Source organism: Pipistrellus hanaki, assembly GCF_964339955.1.
Source record: "Pipistrellus hanaki genome assembly, chromosome: 18".
NCBI lineage: Eukaryota > Metazoa > Chordata > Mammalia > Chiroptera > Vespertilionidae > Pipistrellus > Pipistrellus hanaki.
Window position 1 is genome coordinate 31,112,777 of NC_140520.1, and position 19,364 is coordinate 31,132,140.

Consider the following 19,364-nt stretch of genomic DNA (forward strand, 5'->3'; position numbering starts at 1 on the left):
GAGTTGCTTCGGAAGGAAAAGCCAGTGGAGTCGGAGCTAATGTGAGGAAAGGGGGTCTGAGCAAACACAGCAGGGAGGGGGTCTCTGGCGAGTCCAAGGGGTCCTGAAGAGAGGCCTCTCTTAGCCATCCAGGTCTTCCTCCTGACGCCGCCCTACGGAAGCGCCCCCTTACAGCACTGGGAGGTCAGCACCTGGACCCCCTGCCAGCCCAGGAGGAGCTGGGAAGGCGGGCCTGCTAGCTTGTCAAGTGTGTGTGTGTGTGTGTGTGTGTGTGTGTGTGTGTCTCAATTCAGGAAGAAGATGGGGCCAGGCCCATAGCACCTGGACGTCAGTATAGGGGGGTCACCTGGGGAGAGTACGTTAAAAAGCAGATGTGGCCCTAACTGGTTTGGCTCAGTGGATAGAGCGTCGGCCTGTGGACTGAAGGGTCCCAGGTTCAATTCCGGTGAAGGGCATGTACCTTGGTTGCGGGCACATCCCCAGTAATGGGTGTGCAGGAGGCAGGTGATCTATGTTTCTCATCGATGTTTCTAACTCTCTATTCCTCTCCCTTCCTCTCTGCAAAAATCGATTATATATATATATATATATATATATATATATATATGTATATACATATATGTATATATATATGTATGTATATATATGTATATATATGTATATATATATGTGTATATATATATATATATATATATATATATATTTTTTTTTTTTTTTTTTTTTTTTAAAGCAGATGTTAGGGTCCTAGCTCCAAAGATTCAGGAGCCAGGAAGTCTGGTTGGGGCCCCTGAACCTCCATCTTCAAAAAGTGACCCAAAGAGTAATTACAACGAAGATCCCAGCCTGAAGCTTCAGATGCTACAGGGACCAGAGAGGCGCCGAGTAAGGAAAAGGACCTGTCCTCAGGGAGTTCCCAGGGCACTGAGGGGACACAGGGCCCATTCCAGGCACCGCGCATCCTCCGTGACCGATGGAGAGGTCCAAGGTCCAAGAGAGAGACTGTGCCCTTCGCCAAGAAAGTGAGCAGCGCTGCCTGAGCGATGGCAGAGAAGGTGCTGGGAGGGCGTGTGGCAGAGACGGCTAAAAGCTCACCACAACCGGCTTCCTGCTCCACCTGGGCTCACAGACTTCATTTCCCAACCTTCTCTGTGGTCGGCTGTGGTCATGTGACCGAGTCCTGGCCAATGGCACGGGGGTGTCAGAAGCACACCATTTCCGGACCTGGCCAGCAAAAATCTCCCACGTGTGACTGTGGCCCCCACCTGCCCATGCAACTTGCCTTAAAAAAGAAATAGACTTTGATTCTGTTCAGTGACTGAGACCCGGGGGCTGTTTGTTGCAATAGTCAGTCCATCCTGATTATACAGGATGCAAGATGCAGTGTAGGCTTTTGCAACCAGCACTTGGTGCTGCCTTAAACCTGGAGATACAGGTTCTCATCTTACAGAGCTTAATTTCTTTATTATTTTAAAAAATATATTTTTATTGATTTCAGAGAAGGGAGGGAGAGAGAGGGAGAGGATGAGAGAGGGAGGGAGGGAGGGAGAGGGAGAGAGAGAGAGAGAGAGAGAGAGAGAGAGAGAGACATATCAACGATGAGAGAGAATCATTAATTGGTTGTCTCTTGCACACCCCCTACCGGGGACCAAGCCCACAACCCAGGCACATGCCCTTGACTGGAATTAAACCTGAGACCCTTCAGTCTGCAGGCCGACACTCTATCCACTGAGCTAAACCAGCGAGGGCAGGGCTTACCCTGACCCCCATATATACTGAAGTCCAGGAGCCATCAGTGCACCTAAAAGAACCCTCATGCAGCTACGCCATGAAGCCCTTTCGGCTAGCCTTGGGCTGGGCAGGCTTCTGAGAAAGCACATAAAAACACAGTCCACTGGTCCAATGGGCCTGAAGATTTCTCTTCATTTTTATTGCTCCAATTTGGAACATTATTTTTAGTATCCTTTTCTCTTCTCTCATGCCAAGAAGGTCAGGGGCAGGTGTATGCCTGAGGCTTGGCGTGCCTGAGGCTTGGCGTGCCCGATGCTGGCACAGAGATGGGGACTTCCCTGGCTGGTCCCAGGGCCATCAAGCTTGGCTGACATCCCTGGAGCGCCACCGAGGCCCTGACCAGGGAGGGGCTGACTGGCCAGGCAAGAGAAGATGGGACAAGTGCCCGCACAGAACCAGAGCGGCTTCGTACTCTGACCTGAGACCCCTTCCTCTGCATCTTCCTTGAATTTTTCAATGGTGTCAGCATAAAGCAGAGAAAACCTGGTGGAGGAGGGGGTTGTTCTACGTGTGCTATAACCAGAGGTAAAGTCAAGCTTATACTTTCCACATCCAAAGAAAACACTCGCAAGAAGGCTCTCCAGCAAGCAGTATGTTAGGATCGACACCGAGAACTTGAAGTGATTAAAGTTGTAAGACTGGAATTGATGACAGGTTCCTCCTGCTGGTGTTAAAGGTAGGGCCAGTGTTCCTCTAGCAGTATGCCAAAATGGAGGAATGGGCAGGATCACATGGAATGGAGGGATGGGAAGAACCCATGGAATGAAGGGATGAGAAGGACCTTATGGAATGAAAGGATGGGAAAGGACTTACGGAATGAAGGGATGGAATGCAGGGATGGGAAGGATTACATGGAATGGAGGGTGGGAAGGGCCTATGGAATGAAGGGTGGGAAGGGCCTATGGAATGGAGGGATGGGGAGGATCAATGGGATGGAGGGATGGGAAGGACCAATGGGATGGAGGGATAGGAAGGACCAATGGGATGGAGGGCTGGGAAGAATCACATGGAATGGAGGAGTGGGAAGGACTTACGGAATGGAGGGATGGGAAGGACTCTCTAACCCCTTCCCAGCCTGAGGCCATCTGGGCCTTCCTATTGTGGGCAAGCTTCTGAAAGGACAAGGCCTACATCTGTCCCAGTCACTCGCTGAGTGAAGAGGATCAAGAAGAGCATTGGACAAAGATAATTTAATACAAAAAAATTAAAAAAAAAAAAAAAGAAAAAAAGAAGAAGAGCATTGGACAAGGAGTCCAAGAGAGATGTCAATCATGACTCTGCCACACATCAGACCAGATGTGGGGCCTGATGAGTCCTCCTTACCCCCTAGGCCTCAGTGTCTCTGTCTGTGAGACGAGGCACTAGCCCAGCCGTGATGCTCTGCGAGAAGCGGGCTGTGTGTGCCCTGGTGCGCGCCCGGTGCTGTGCAGGCCCGGCGCCTGGGCCGGGAGCCTGCTGAAGGGCAGAGCGCGCAGTGCCCGTGTCCCCGCTCAGAGCCAGCCCCTCGCCTGCCACCTGCAGTCACTCAGGGGATGACAGGAAGAGGATGGCCCCCTTCCGGGGTCACATCCCAACAGGAATAAAGGAGCAACTGGCCTCACGGCCGCCAGCCCTACAGAGCATCCCATCCGGCCTCTTCCAGGGCGGAGACAGACACCTCTGGGCTGGACTGTGGGCTCTCACCTCGGGTCCACCATGAACTTGCTGTGTGACCTTGGCCGAATCCCTCAGCCCTGGAGACTCCGACAGCTTAGACAGGAGTGACTGTGCGTGCACCTGGGCTGCCCCTCTGAGCACCCAGGGGGTTTCCACGCAAGCTGCCAGGGGCCCTGTTTGGACACGCATAACCCTGGGTAACACCAGCATGACCCTGGGAAACGCCACCTGACCACGGCCAGCCAAGGGAGAAGCCCGTGAGAGCACGGCCCCCGCCCCCCAACTGCACCTGGGGTGACTCACACCCCCCCGGCCTCCAGCTGAGGCCCCAGGAAGCTGCCATGTCTGGAAGGAGAGGGCCAGCGAGGCCTGTTCCCACGTTCTCTCTGGCTGGCTCTCCTCGTCCCCACCTCCCTCCCAGGGGCTGGGGAGAGGCCCCGGGAACTCAGGGAGGCTGCTGGGCCTGCTCCCAGGAGGTGGTGCCCGGCCCGGCCCAGAGCAGCGGCCAGGCCTGCCCACCGCCCGCTCGGCCAGGCCGGGCCCGGAGACGCAGGTTGCCCTGACAGCTATTTATAGACGCGCTAGAAGCCTCTGCTCTCCCCCACGGGGGCCTCGGTCTCTCGGCGACAGGGAGACACACATGCCTTTCCTTGGAGACAGGAAAAGAAATCCCCTGAGGAGCTCAGATGTGATCTCTTTGGGCAGGAAAAAAGCATCGTCGGGGGTCAGGCTGGGGTCAGAGTCTGGCCCATGGCTTTGAAACCGTGTCCAGAGAGCTCGGAGGGAGAAGAGAGCTGAAAATATTATGAAAGGTGGGAAAACAAAGGCTAAAACATCTGGCTGCAGCTCACCCAGCCCCTCGGTCGGCCACACACATCCTTGTGCTCCTTCAGCTGGGGCCAGCCCAGCGCCGGTCACCCTGCAGTGGCCTGTGTCCTCCCCCCCCCCCCCCCCGCCTGGCTGCTGGCCTGGTGCTCAGGGAGAGGACCCTGACGGCGGCTCCATCTCCAGCCGGGATCCCTCTCACACTGTAGTCAGGCCGAGGCCAGGGACACGGAGGGGCCAGGCCCACCGCACACGCTTTAGGAAGCATCGACTCCCGCGTTTCCACAAAAGGGCTTTCTGAGAAGAGGGTCCTGCCCTCCGAGGGCTCCCAGGCAGGGAGAGGCGCAGAGGCCCCTGAGCAATGAACGGATCAAGAGCCAGCCAGGAAGAGCTGAGGTGGGGGCCAGACCGAAGGTGCATCTTCAGGAGTGCGGCTAGAAAGGGGAGCTTTGGAGGGGGGGGGGGGGGGGGCGGCGCGTGAAGAGGGAAGGCTGTTTGGTCCAAGGAGCAAGTCAGCCCCCGGCCCAGCGTATTTTCTGGTGAGGTGGTTCTACTTCTCCCAAGAAATACCAGAAGCAGCTGCCAAAGAAACCCCAGCTTTGCGGTGTGCCTGCTCCTTCCCCCCAGTCATGCAAAGAGCCCACATTCTAGGACCTGAGCTCACAGCCTGGCTGGTAGTAAGTGCTGCAGCTGAACTTTGTTTAAAAACAGGAACCATCCCCCCATTTACCCCCCCCCCCCCTTCCCCACAGCAGCAGAGCTCTGGAGCAATGCTCTGAACCCCGGGCGGGCGCACGCTCCTCAGAATGACCTGGGCAGCTTTTCCAGGTCCCGCTGCCCACGCTGCACCTCAGGCCAATTCACTCTGACTCTCTGATACCCCTGTTTCCTAAAGCTCCCCAGGCGGTTCCGGGGCCCAGCTAGGATTGCGAATCACTGGCCTAAAGACCCCAGACAGCTGGAGTGCCTGTGTGTGTGTGTGTGTTTGGGGGGGCGGGGCGGCAAAGAGGGATCCACACCATCAGGCAAGAACCCCAAAAGAGAGGACACCTCCGTTCTGCAGCCATGCTGTTCTGCATAAGCTTCCCCACCCTCACCCCTGCAGCCTACCCACCCCAGCCCCCACCCCTCCAAACAAGCCCTGCTCTCCAGCCCCGTGAGGGGAGGCCCAGAAAATGGGTGCGGGGCCGAGGGGCCAGTGTGAGGGGCCTCCGTCAAACACGAAAGTCAATTCCTCTCCTTTGGGTTCCGGGTATCCCCTCGGGTGTCCCCTCACAATGGAAAGGCCCACTTGTTTGACACGTGGGCCCAGCAAACTGGGGGCCCCCAGGCAGGATGGATGGTTAACCAAGGAGGCCTCAGCCCGGGCCCGGGAGCTCTGGGTGCAGTCTGCACCTACAGGACGGGCCGCTCCATCGGCGATGAGTGACACTGACAGGCTCACCCTGGCCTACAAACAGCCCCTGTGAGGCCACCTCCCCTAGGACCTGCTGAGAGGTAGCCACTCCACCAGGTCTGTGGCCATTTGCTGGCTGTGCGGCCATGGGGGGCGGGGGGGGGGGGGGAGAGACAGGGGATTCAGGTGAGCTGGGTGTGGAGGGGCTGACAGCTTTAGGGAGCACAGAGAACCCCACCAGGAAATTCACACAAACCCCTTTAGGTTCCTCCTAAGCCACCCAGGAAGTTAAGATGGTGGCAGGACAACCGCCTAAGAAAGAAGTTTCCGTGCGCTCTGGAAGCACCCGGGACCTCGGCCGAGCTGCCGGACTGCGTCTAAAGATGGTTCTGGCCATTCACCACAGGGAGCCTCAGCCTGTGGAGGTTTACCCTCCTCCGGAGGCACTGGCCGAGGCCCGCTTTCTATCTAGAGCTCCAAAGTGCGGGTTTGGGGGGGAAATGACAAAAGAAAAGAAAAGAAAAAAAGAAAAAAAACAGTTGCCCATCCCTCTCCCGGCCCCAGGTGAGCATGTGGCCAAACCCCGCACCAAGCACCATCCCCAAACTGTGGAGAGCCATGTTGGAAAGGTCGAGGGGACAGGAAACGCTGAACGGAGCCGTAGAAAGAAAACCTCTTTTTGCTGATGGTCCCCGAGGGGCTCTGGATCAAACTTCTGGTCTTGCCCAGCCGCGTCCGGAGGGTCCCCAGCCAGCTGCCCACCCGCCCTGGCAGCACATGGCCCGGCCTGTTGGCCAGGAGAACGCTGCCCTCCGAGACCACAGAGGGTCCTCCCCACCCGCCCAGGAGAGCCTCTCTCGCATCGGCATCCGAGCACGGTTACCTTGGCAGAGGGCTTGTTCTGCAGGTGCCTGAAGAAGGTGGTCTTGGCCGTGAAGAAGCACTCCTCCAGCTCGTCCTCCAGGCGGCAGGACCCGCTGCTCATGCTGCTGTCCACCGTCATTGAGCCGAGCACGGGCGGGACTCGGACCCGGACCCACAGCGCATTGGCCGGGCCGCCTGGGGACGCGCCCGGGGACGCAGCAGTGCCCGGAGCCTAAGCCCCTGTCCGGAGCCCGCCGGCCGCTCAGGGACCCGCTGCCTGGGTAGCTCACCCGGCCTGGGGGCTCCAGCGAGGAACCTGCTCCCTTCCTGGTGCACCCACCGCCGTCAGAGGCTGCAAACACGGGTCCGACCTGCCGCGCCCGCCGGCTCCCCTGGCCTCTGTGGTTTCAGGGCTTCACGTCCTGGGCGCCCGCTGCCTCCCGCCGCCCGGAGCGCCGAGCGCCATCGCCACACCTCCCCCGCCGCCCGCCTCCCCGCGCCTTTCCTGCCCGGGCGGCCAGGGCGCTGCTGAAGCCACTTCCTCTGCAAGGTTCCTCAAAGCGGCGTCCCTCCCTCCCTCCCTCCCTCCCCTGCACCTCTCCACCCACTCGGTGCCACGGACCCACCCCGGTGCCAGCGGGCTTAGGGCACTGCAGGTCTGATTAAGGATGCAAAGGAGAAATAGACCAGGATGGGCCTGATTGGGGGGAGGGAGGGAGGGTGTCCTTCTATCCTCTCTGTCCTGCAGACAGCTCCTCTCATCCCCCGTTCACTGGGGGAAGGTGCCATAAGGTCAGCCGTCCCTCCTCCTTCCCCTCCCCCTCGCACCCCGTCCTCCCATTCCCCACCCACTGGGTGCAGAAGCCTAGTCCATCAGAGGAGTTAGAGAAGGCACTGGAGAAGGAGGAAATCGATATTTGGCCTGGCTGGAGAGCAGCAATATTTTTACTTGGAAATGTCAGGAGACACTGGGAGGGAGGGGGAGGACAAGCACATGCAAATCAAATGCAAAGTTATGGCAACCTGGAGAGAAGCCGCCCCTCCCCGCCAGGGAACTTGACCTCTGAGAGCCTCAGGGTACTGAAGGAGCCTGGGGACAACACCCTGTTATTTGTGCCTTTCCCTGACACTCCGGCCCAGAGGGGTTTTTGCCAGATCTTGTCCTTACCACCATGGACAGCTCATTTACATTTCCCCTTGGAGGACTGGGTGCAGGCCACCTTCCTTGGCCGGGGCTGAATCCTTCACAGCAATTAGGGCACTAACCCTATCCGTAACCCCCCCACCCCTGCACACACACACAACTCCCCAGACCGCGTTTGTACTCAGTAGTTATAGCTGCCAGCGTTCATACAAGGGCTGCATGGGCCAGGTAATTTACATGCAGCTCGTCGTTTAACTTTCCCAACAGCCGGAAGGTAGAGATGATGATCCCCATTTTATGGATGCGGGGACTGAGGCTCAGGGTTACACAGCAGGACACTGTGCTATTCTAGGGCCTGTACCCTCAGCCGCGGCGATGCAGTCTCTCCGCAGGGGTGGGACTGCTTCGATGTGCACTCTGCCATCTTTCCATCCAGTGTGGCCCGGAGTCCCGGAAAAAGAAGGCAAAGCTTTCCGAGCCTGGCGATGCCGGGGGCACCGTGCCCATGGGGTCTGATGGATCCTGGGAGCCCCAGAGAGGGTCTGAGAGGGGTCCAAGCCTGTGTGGCTCTTCCTGCAGCTCTGAAACAATGCAGTCCAGGGCACAAGGTGGGCAGAGGGCTAGACTCGGCCCCGACACCACGCTGCCAACTCCGTTTTAAGCTCCGGTTACTTCCCTGAGGAACCCACTCCCTCCTCCACCTCAGCCAAATCTGACTGCTCCAGGGGGTTTCAAACTGCAGCCCGATTTGGCTCCATCCTCCCACACAGTCTTCCTCCCAGAAGGCTGTGGGGCCTGGCAGGCACGGGCTGGAGAGAGCCGAGAGCCAGCGCCTAGCTGCTGGCCGCCTGGGCTCAGAAGGCCCTCCCCTACCAGGGGGCCCGCCTCCTGGGACAGGGAGGTCATGGGGGAGGCAGAGAGCAGACGTGGGGGGCCGAGGTGAGCTACGGGCTGACTGAGGGGAAGAGCTGATGTGAGTGGGGTTAAAAGTAGGTTCTGGCTTTGTCTGGAGCAATCTTTTCTTCAAATGAGTATTTTAGAAACTATTTTTTTTTTTTCAGGGGGTTCCCCAGAGACAATGGTTCAGCCGAAGAGGCTGGTATTGGCTTTGGCAGTACCTCCAAGCCCAATGCCAACGTGTGGAATCCTGCAAAGAGGGGCCCGGCATGACCCCGGCCATCACTGGCAGCCTACCTGCTGTGGCCGGCCAGCGAAGAAACACACTTTTCCTTTGTCAAAGGGACTTCTTGCTCGGTGGGACTCCAACACGTAGGGAAAAAAACGGCCCCAGCGTCTGTGTGGCCACACCGTGCCCTTGGGGTCACGGACGGACCTCTGCCCAGCACCTGCAGAGTCACGCGTCAGAACGCGCGATCTCAAAACACAGAGAGCGCCTGTGTCAAACAGCAGGACAGAGGCCCGGCGTGGGCCCGGCCTCGCCCTGGGAGCCGCGCACCGGACAGCCAGCCATGACGGGAGCAGCTCTAAGGGACACGGTGTTCTCTGCGGTGCTGCTCGGGGCCGTCGCAAATATGACGAAATCTCGATGTCTCAACAGGGCTTTGCACAGCCCTTTTACCAGCCATTACTTCACGCAGGGTGCTCTGTAACGCTGAGAGCAGCGATTAGCCCCTTTTCACAGGCGAGCAAATGGAGGGGAGCCGCACGCTCCATCACAGCTCACACCTTTCACACCTCTGAACCCTTGGTACTGTGTCTCGGGCCCACATTCTCTAGGCTCAGAGAATCTAGGCTCTCGGAAAAAGTCAGCAAAACAGACTGCACTGGTTGAGGATCCCGGAATAGAAGAAATCCGCATGTGCATATACACAGAGTGGCCAGATTATTATGATCTCTAAATGCATAACAATCTGGCCACTCAATATATGGGTGGGGTCTGGCCAGGGGGAGGAGACATGGGCAGTTGGCAGGCCTGCCTGCTAGTCGAGGAGACAATTTGCATATTAGCCTTTTTATTATATAGGGTATACACTGAGTGGCCAGATTATTATGCATTCAGAGATCATAATAACCTGGCCACTCGGTGTATAATGCCATAAGCTGGCCAGCCTCCAGAGGAAAACTCAGGCTGGAGCCCAGGGTCCCAAAGAGAGAAGGCTGGATTCCTGTCCGTGTCCAATGGCCTCTTCCCTGCGAATAACCAGCAGCAGTGATAACCTCGGGTGGGGGCAGGGGTGGGGGGAAGGGGGCACAGAGAGCCTTCTCTTATGTACCGAGAGGAGAACACACAAAGGATGGGAACGGGCTGTCCTTGTCCCTGGGCCCTGGAAGAGGGGCCTGCACCTCAAGCAGCGCATCCGGAACCCTAAATCCATGGTGGGGTTCAGGGGCCCCACTGAAATGGTGAGTGGGCGACCTCCCCGTCCCAAAGTGTCCGATGATGAAAAGCATGACACTACGCTTCCTTCCTTCCCCAGTGCACCCCGACAGGCGGCCGGATCCCACCGCTGGATCCTCCCCCTGGTTCTTTCTGCTCCAGAAAAGCTGTGATGTGAGACAAGGTCGGAAGTGGTTCTCTGGACCCAGCTCCGCCTCCAGCGTGAGCACGCTGGGCCCTCAGCCCACTCGAGGGGTGTCAGAGAGGGAGAGCTGCCTTCAGGGGCTGGACACCGGGGTGAGGTGCCACCACACCCTGGAAACGTACTTTTTGAATCATCAGTAGCCACGATGTGCAGGCAGTGTCCTAGTGACCTTTTAACGGCATCCCCACAGCAAACCGACGAGGAAGCTGCCGTTATTATCTCTGTTTTGCAGAGAGGGAGGCGGGTGAAGTCACCTGTATATACAGCGACGGTGCATGTGTGGCGGAGCCGAACCGGCCTGGCTGGTCCGGTGCAGAACCCGGGCCCGGAACACTGGAGTCTCGCGTGAACTCACAGCCCTTCGCAAGCGAGTCAGGACCCACTTCCTCAGTCCGTCTGTGCCTGGCTCCCTGTTAGCTCCCTGGGGTTCTTTAGAGTCCAGCCAAGGACTGTCTTCTTCCCCTACGTGCCCATGTGCCCATGTCTCCAGGGGCCTGAGTCTACCCGGTGCCACCCGATGGCATCCATCACACCCACAGACTCACGTCTCCGAATCCTTTGTCTCCAGGCAGCTCCAGGTGAGTACCTGCTCACTGAGCGCACAGCCCTCCCCCTGCAGCCTGGCTCTTCCCGGCCTCACTTCCGCCTGCTCCTTCCCCCAGGTCTCTCCCATCTCCGGGGATGCCACAGCCTACATTAGTGCAAAGCCTTCCAGTAGTTTCCCTGTTCCCATCTGTGCCTCCTGGTTGCCCAAGTTCCCCTTCTAGACCAAGATCTGATCACCATTGTGATAACATAAAACCTCCTCGTCCAGTGATCTGCAAACTGTGGCTCGGGAGCCACAGGAGGCACTTTGGCCCCTTGACTGTGGCTCTTCCACAAAACACCACAGCCTGGGCGAGTCTATTTTGAAGAAGTGGCATTTCTTCTGAATAAGTTTTAAAAATTTGGCTCTCCAAAGAAATTACAATCGTTGTACTGTTGACATCTGGCTCTGTTGACTAATGAGTTTGCCGACCACTGTCCTAGTTCGTTAACAACTAATAATTATTGAGTAACTACTATGTACCAAGATCTAGTTGCTTATTCTTTCAGATGTTCATTTAACAAATCTTTACTGAGCACCTTCTACATGGCAAGCACTAGCCTCGGGGTTCAAGTTCAGGCTCAAATATGGCACAGTCCCCGCCTTCTCATAATGTGCAGTCTAGTAGGACATGAAATAAGAAATTATCATTAGATTCACCGAACTCTTACACATTTCATGATCTCAATCCTAACAGCCCTGCAAGAAGGTAATGTACAGAAGAGTAAGCTGAGGTTCAGAGCGGTCACACAGCGAGTGAACGGTAGAATCAGACTGCAAACCCAGAGCCTCCGTGTCTGACAACTTTCCGTTATAACTGCTGTCCTTCCTCCAATGACTCCAGGGACATCCCATAGTCGGAGTGGGTCCTTCAATGCCGAGTCAACAGTTCACATTCATCTCAGGCCACAATCAAGGTTCCCTCAATTCACTTTCCCAGCATCCACCCTGCCCTTTTGTGGTTTGGTTCTTGCCCATCAATATCCTCCTCCTACAATATATCCTCCCGACCTCCTGACCCATATTCGCCAATAACCTCTACCCCTCCCACACCTTCCCATGCCTCTCTGAAGCCACCTCTCCCAGGTGTCCACTCTGGGTTATATCTTAAGAATGCTACTTCCTGCTCTGACCGGTTTGGCTCAGTGGATAGAGCGTTGGCCTGCAGATGGAAGGGTCCCAGGTTCGATTCTGGTCAAGGGCATGTATCTTGGTTCCCGGCACATCCCCAGTGGGAGGTATGCAGGAGGCAGCTGATCGATGTTTCTAACTCTCTATTCCTCTGTAAAAAAATCAATTATATATATATATATATATATATTTATTTATTTTAAAGAATGCTACCTCCCACCCTGAGAAGAGCATTTGACCGCACGAACCGACTGTGCACAGCGGAGAAGTTAATTTCTCTCCAGACGGCTTCCTGTTATAAGAGGTGAGTGGCTGCACACCGTTCAGGTTAGACTCACAGAAGGTTCGCTTTCTCGGGGGTTCTAGCCCACCCTGCACTTCTCTTGCTTGGCCGCCAGGCTAGCAGCTTGGATTGGACACTTACAGTCGCCACGGCAGTTACAAGAGCCGTGGGCCTGAAGAGCTCCTGCAGGTCTGAGCCAGGCCCAAGGAGTCTGCCTGCCAATTGCTCTCCTTTGGGAAGACTAGAGAAGCACAAAAGGTGTGTCTGACCAACCCCACACCTCGCAGGGCCCCTCTCCAGCCAAGGCCAGTCCTCTGATGGCCAGGTGGGTGTGGTCACAGTGGGAACAGGTCTTGAACTTCTACACATAGACAGAGGGCTCTGTGGACGCCTCAGAGCCACAGGCCTGACCTGGCCCAGCCAGAGGTCATCTCGGCAGCCTATTGCTTCCTGGGTAGAAGCAGTGGCTGAGGCTGTGAGGAGCACAGAGAAATGTCACCGGGGCTTAAGGATTTCTGGAGAAATAAATACTAGAGCTCTCCCCCTCTCAGAGCCAGGATCTTAAATAGTTCCTGTTTGGGTTGCGCCTTTCAGCTCTGCCTGGCCAGAAAGGGGCTCCTGTGAGTCAGCCTGAGTTGTTCAGAGAGGCGTTGGAGCAGCTCCTGTGAGAGGCCAACTGTCTGCTGAAGTCAAATCCCTGACAGCTTTGGCCGGCACCTCTGGCTTCTAGAGCATGGAGGGAAATCTGTGGAGAGTGGACTGGATGTCCCAGAGGTAGCCATAGCTTAGAGCACATGTGTCAAACACAAGGCCCGCGGGCCAAATCCAGCCCGCCAAGCCTTGCAATGTGGCCCGCACCTCGCTGTCATCACTACACTCCGCTGTCAGTTTATGACATTGTCAGTTTATGACTGTTCAGTAAACCATTCGGCCCGCGATTTAGGCTGGATTTTAGATTTTGGCCCCTTCTCTGATTGAGTTCGACACCCCTAGCTTAGAGAGAGGCTGGGGACTGGCACATGTAGGCAGGCTGGCAGTGCATAAGATAAAATGGAATCATAAAATATATTTAATTCACCCAAAAGAAGACAAAAAAATGAAAAAGGGAACAAAGAACAGCTAGGACAAATAGAAAACTAATAGTAAGATGACAGACTTAAATCTACTTGTATCGATAATCACATTAAATGTAAATGATCTAAATAACCCAATTAAAGGGCAGAGATTATCTGACTGGATTAAAGAAAAAAAGATCTAGCTATCTGCTGTCTATAAGAAATGACCTTTAAATACAAAGACACAAATAGCCTAAAAGTAAAAGGATGAATAAAGAAATGCCACCCTAATGGTAATCAATAGAAAGCTGAAGTGGCTACAATGATATCAAAGTAGATTTCAGAGCAAAGAATATAACCAGGGATGAGAAGGTTATTTTGTCATGTAAAGAAAGGGGTCAGTGCCGAAACCGGTTTGGCTCAGTGGATAGAGCATCGGCCTGCGGACTGAAAGGTCCCAGGTTCGATTCCGGTCAAGGGCATGTACATTGATTGCGGGCACATCCCCAGTAGGGGGTATGCAAGAGGCAGCTGGTCAATGTTTCTCTCTTATCGATGTTTCTAGCTCTCTATCCCTCTCCCTTCCTCTCTGTAAAAAATCAATAAAATATATTATTAGAAAAGAAAAGAAAAAAAGGGGTTAGTTAACAAAATGAAATAATCATCCTAAATTCTTATGCACTTAATAATGGAGCTTCAAAATACAGGAAGATAGAACTATATGGAGAAATTGGGAAATTCACGATTAAAGTTGGAGATTTCAACATGCCTCAGTAATTGATAAACAAGTGGAGCACATGCTGTGCCTCCGTGAATAGCAGCTACTGTTGTTATCAACCACAATTCAATTTGATAGACATTCATGGAACATTTCAGAGGGGCCCCAGCCCCCAGAATCCACTGAGGTGGGTATCTATCCAGAGGGGTTGTTAGGAAGAGGGAGAGGCAGGCCCTCAGGAGGGACAGACCTGTCCCCCACTGCCCTCCCCTTTTCTTGCTCCCCAGCTCCCCCTTGTGGTAGTTCAGGGTTCAACACATGGCCACTGGGCTGAAGACTGGGGCAGAACTGGCCCCAGGTGCTTCCCCTCCGAAAAGTTCTGGAAAGACAGAGCCCAAGTACAGAGGCAGTGGCAAGACTGGGGAGGAAGCGGGGGGGCAGGGTGCCAGGAAACTTAGCTCTATAAGCCAGCTGAATCTCCGCTCAGCGGCTGCAGGGGCTGAGGGAGATGGTTCCACAGGGGCCCTGCTAAGGAATGACAGCAGCTTCATGGGGGGAGGGATGCAGCAGAAAGGCAGCAGCAATGGGTCAGACTGAGACCAGCAGGCCGGACTGATCTACCGGGAGCTTTGGAAGCCTCTGTCCCTTTGGTGAATGGGGACAGGGTCTGGGTCTTTTTTATCAATGGGGTGGAGTAATAACTTGGGCTGCAAAGGAGGATAATCGCTTAGCCGTGTAGTTAGAAGTGCCCACCCAAACCCCAAAGGCACAGTGTCCTGGTGGTACATACAGGACAGTAACCCATCTGCCCGTGTTCTGGAGAATTGGCAGAGCCAGCCTGAGAGGTTTAGACAGGAGTGGAGGGCTACAGGAAGCCACTGAGGGCTTTCACCACAGCGGTGAGGAGATTTAAAAAAATCCAGTTAGGCTTTTAGAGGCACCAAAACGGCCCTGGATGCTCACCCTTCCTCTGCACAGGCAGCCACCCACATCTCTCGGAGCCGCACACCCACCCTGCCTGCTGTCCCATTTCTCAGAGGGGACACCTGAGGCCGAGACCCTGGGAGGTCTGTCCTGGGTCACACACCAGTGATCTCGTCTGCACAGTCTGGCCTAGAACCTAGCTCCTCTGTCACCTAGGCTAGGGGGTCTCTCTTTTGCTTAAGAAAACATGTACCTCCTTTTTTGGAAAATATTGTACTAGAAACGCATGTCAGTATCTGGTTATTCAAACGGCACGGAAGGGAACAGCAAAACTCCACCCTTTTCCACTCCCACCCTTTCCTAAGTGAAATCTCCTCCAGTGGTTGGCTGGGCATCTGCCAGACCTTCCCTGTACACGCACACACACGCACACACACAACATACGGGTTTGCCCCATGTGTACTTGTTTTCACTTCTCGCTATTCCCTGTTAGTACATACGGGTCCGTCTCTCCTTTGGAAGCACCGGGTAGCAGTGTGGGTGGCGGGCATGCCCTCCCAGCTCCCTGAAGCTCTTTCCACTGCTCAGTGCCCCTCAGGCACCAGCTGCCCCCGGGCACCCACTGGAGGCAGGTACCAGGCTGGACTCTGTGGGCAGCAGTTCCCACGCATGGCTCTGGGGATTTCAGAGCCGTGCTTGGCTCAATGACTCTGTGCAAAGGAATTTGAGGCCGTCCTTCGACACATTTTTCTTTTCATTTTAGAGATTAAGTATTAATTTAAACATGTCAGGAAAAAAATCCCAAGTCCATCAAACAGTGATTCAAGGCTTTTCAAAGTCCCTTTACCACAAACTCAGGTTGAGTGAGTCTATTCAAAGGGAAACACTGGGTACATAACAGCGGAGGTGGGACACGGGTCTGGCCAGAGCCCTAAGTGGAAGGAGGCCTGGGAACTGCTGTGGGAGGGGCTGGACTTGGCGGCCGGGACCTGGGAGTCTGGTTCCTGAGTGGCTCCTGGCTCTGCAGGGCCCGGGGGAGGGGGAGGAAGCGGCCTGCCAGACATACGGTCAATGCCTGGCCGCAGGGATTCCAGCGGAACAAAGAGTCCTTTTTCTTGTCATCGGTGCCTTCCACGTACCAAGAAAAACAGCACCAAGGGCCACAGGGACAGGCCCTCAGGACCCCCGTGGGCGGCAGCAGGTGGCGGTGAGAACAGTTTGGGGTAAGGACTCCCTCCCTTCGGGCCTGCCTTTCCGAAGGCAATGAAGGGACCGGCCCAGACCAGCAGAGGTCTCACCTCATCCTGGGCACCGGGGGAAGCCCGAGGGTCTTTTCCATCCCGCACCTGTAAGACCACCTGACGTATATAAAGTATGAAGCCTCTGGGGCAGGCCTCCAAGGGAAAAGCAAGAACCGCAGCCGGTTTGGCAGCGTATGGCGGCCTTTGTGTTCTCGGGGAAGCAGGCGTAACCTGAAGACGGGATCTGGGGGACTCGAAGGGATTTGCTTGGTCAACAGGCACCCAAGGGAACAGTCGGACCTCACAGGTCTCAGGGTGTCCAAGGACAGACACCAAAGCACTGCTTCTGAGCTCCCAGCTGCCATTCTCCAATCCTCTGCACACCCCACATGGTCCTGTGAGTAGAGTTGGGGCTCAGAGGCCCCCCACCCCCCACACACACATCTGCCCCTCTTCCTCCTCCCGCCTCCCTCAGGCGTGGCAGAGAGGTGACAGAGGAGCCTGGGACTCCTGCTTTCAAAGGCTGAGCCACATGCTTACCTAGAGGATGACCTCCACAGTGACTGGAAACATGTATGAATGTGCAGGAAGAAAGAAAGAAAAATGCTCCCCTACAGTGGTTCTCTCCGGAGGGAGGACATCCCATGATTTTGTCTTTTTTCCCCTCAAAGAAAAAATGTACGGCCTTTTTAGAAAATATTAAGAAAACATGTATCACCTTTTTAGAAAATATTGCCCTAGAAACACATGACAGTATCTGGTTAGTCAGACAGCATGGAAGGGAACAGCAAAACTCCACCAGGCAGAGACCCCCTCACTGCTGTACATCCCCGGATGAGCTGAGCTCAGACCGAGGCCCTAGCCACCATAACCCCCCCACTCCGCCCTACCCCCCCGGAAAATGCACTCGCACATTAGGTGAGCCAGCCCAGGTGACGGGTGTCGAGGTGAAAGCAAGTCCATCCTGGTATTGAACAGAAAAGCCAGCCAAGGCGGAAATCAGCACAAACCAGCTTTTCAGAAAAGGCGAAGGAGGCTGGAGCAGGGCCCGGGCTCTATTGATAGAAGGCTAGGTCCTGCCCCGCTTGTGCTGAAGCATGCAGCCTGGCCGTCCAAGGCAAACACAGCAGCCCTCCCTCCACCGAACCCCCTGTCCCCCCCCAAAACTCCCCCGCCAGGCCGTTTGCTGGCTGAGGGCTGTTCCCCGCCCACAGGGGACTCCTGGCTCCTTCTATGTTTCTGTGTGGCTCCCTCTCCATGTCAGCGTGCTTCTGCTCTAGACACAGCCAGAGGGCCCCAACTGAGAGAAAGGGGGTCCCTCTGCTTCCAGATACTCAGATCGGGGAGCACCTGTTCACCGCTGACTTTCTGAGGATGAGACGGTGTACATGGCACACCCCAGGCCCTGCTCTGGGGCCTTTTGCTCACCACCCCTGGCAGCTGGCTAAGCAGCGGTAGGGTTTCTCAACCTCGGCATTTGTTTTTTGTTTGTTTTGTTTTGTTGTTTTAGGAAGGGGGAGAGAGAAAGTGAGGGACAGCCATTTGTTGTTCCACTTATTTATGCACTCATTGGTTGATTCTTGTATATGTCCTGACCAGGGATTGAACCCTTGGCAAGCTTAGCATACCGGGATGGATGCTCTACCCAAGTGAGCTACCTGGCCAGGGCCCCGCACTGTTTGGGGTCAGATGGCTCTGCTGTAGGGGCCTTTTCTGTGCACTGGAGGGGGCACAATCCCTGGCTTCTACCACCAGATGCCAGTAACACCTTCCAGGTGTGATCATCAAAGCCGTCTCCAGAAGCTGCCAGATGCCCCCCCCCCCCGGGGGGGGGGGTCCCATCACCCCCCTTCTGAGACCTGCTGTTTTAGAAGGAAGAATAGAGGAGACTGAGGGGGGCCCTGGAAGCAGTGAGGGAAGCAGGCTCCAGGTTGGGAGATGGGTAGATTTAAGGGGAACAGAAAGAAGAGAGGCTTGGAAGCTTCCAGATGGGGCAGAAAATTGGGAAAGTAAAGAGTTGTTTAAATAAGATTAGGAAATGTTGCTCTATGATGTGCTATTAGCCTCCCTTTTCCTTCTTCGAAGGAACACCTTCAGCAAAAATCTGCACCACTCACCAGGGCTTTGGGAGTCAAATCTGTGCTTTCTCCTTTTCCTGCCCTCCCTGCTCCCCCTCCCCCACCTGAATGGATAGTTTCCAGCTAGGCACAAGGCCCTCCCAAGAGGCTGGGTTACATTCAGACCATACCATAGCAGTTACTATTATGGAGGATAGGATTTTAAAATACATATTGTGATTGACTTTTATTGATTTCAGAGAGGAAGGGAGAGGGAGAGAGAGAAACATCAATGATGAGAGAGAATCATTGATCAGTTGCCTCCTGCACGTCCCCCCTCTCCCTCCACTGGGGATTAAGCCCAAAACCCAGGCATGTATCTTGACTGGGAATTGAACCATGACCTCCTGATTCCTAGGTCAATGCTCAACCACTGAGCAACACGGGTTGGGCTAAAATACATATTTTAGAACTGATTCAATATCATTTTTATGAAAACACACACCTTGTTTGCTTTCTAGTAATGCTTTCTCAGTGGGAGAAAAAGGCATGAGGGAATAGCTGAGAGGTAGGTAACACCCGTGGGTGGATCAGATGATTGGGCATCATTGATCACGTGCATCGAGGTCCAAAAAAGCATGTTCTGGGGACTTGGGGGCCGAACCCTGGGTTCCCGAGGCTCTCTCAGATTCTCTTCAGGAAATAGGGGGCTATCCAGCCCCTGAACGGTCTCTCACACACATGGAGCCTGTCTGTTTCAAGTCTTGCTTCCCTGCTCTACCGCAGGCACGGCAAGGGCAGGAGTCATATCTGCTTTCTCCATCACTATGTCCCTGGACTTCCTGGGCCTGCATGTGGTCAACATTCAAAACATTTTTGTGTTTGTTTTTCCAAAACATATTTGTTAAATGAATACATGGACGGCGTCCTGGCACACTCCTTACTTCCTTGACCTGCTAGCAACCTTTGACTCAGACATTAAGACTCAGATCAAATGTCATCTCCTTTGGGAACTCCTTTCCGATTTTCCAACAGAAACAATTGCACTGTGGACTCAAAACATTTGGTTCATATTCCTTTTTTCTTTTTTTAATATATATTTTTATTGATATTTCACAGAGAGGATGAAGGGAGAGAGAGAGAGAGCTAGAAA

General features: G+C 54.8%; 1 protein-coding gene across 4 annotated transcripts in view; it reads right to left on the reverse strand.

The window, feature by feature from the left end:
- The window catches only part of RASSF5 (Ras association domain family member 5), a 72,139-nt gene that overhangs the window by 20,192 nt on the left and 32,583 nt on the right, over window positions 1–19,364 (reverse strand). For 2 of the 4 annotated variants that reach the window (XR_014793337.1, XM_084865900.1), the window contains exon 1: window positions 6,549–7,049. The exons of the other annotated variants lie outside the window; for them this stretch is intronic. Coding sequence is in view for 1 of the 2 variants with exons in the window: in XM_084865900.1 (XP_084722026.1) it covers window positions 6,549–6,668 (120 nt within the window). In the remaining variant the exon portion in view is untranslated. Of the gene's footprint in view, window positions 1–6,548; window positions 7,050–19,364 lie in introns of those variants that run through there. 4 annotated transcript variants of the gene reach the window in all.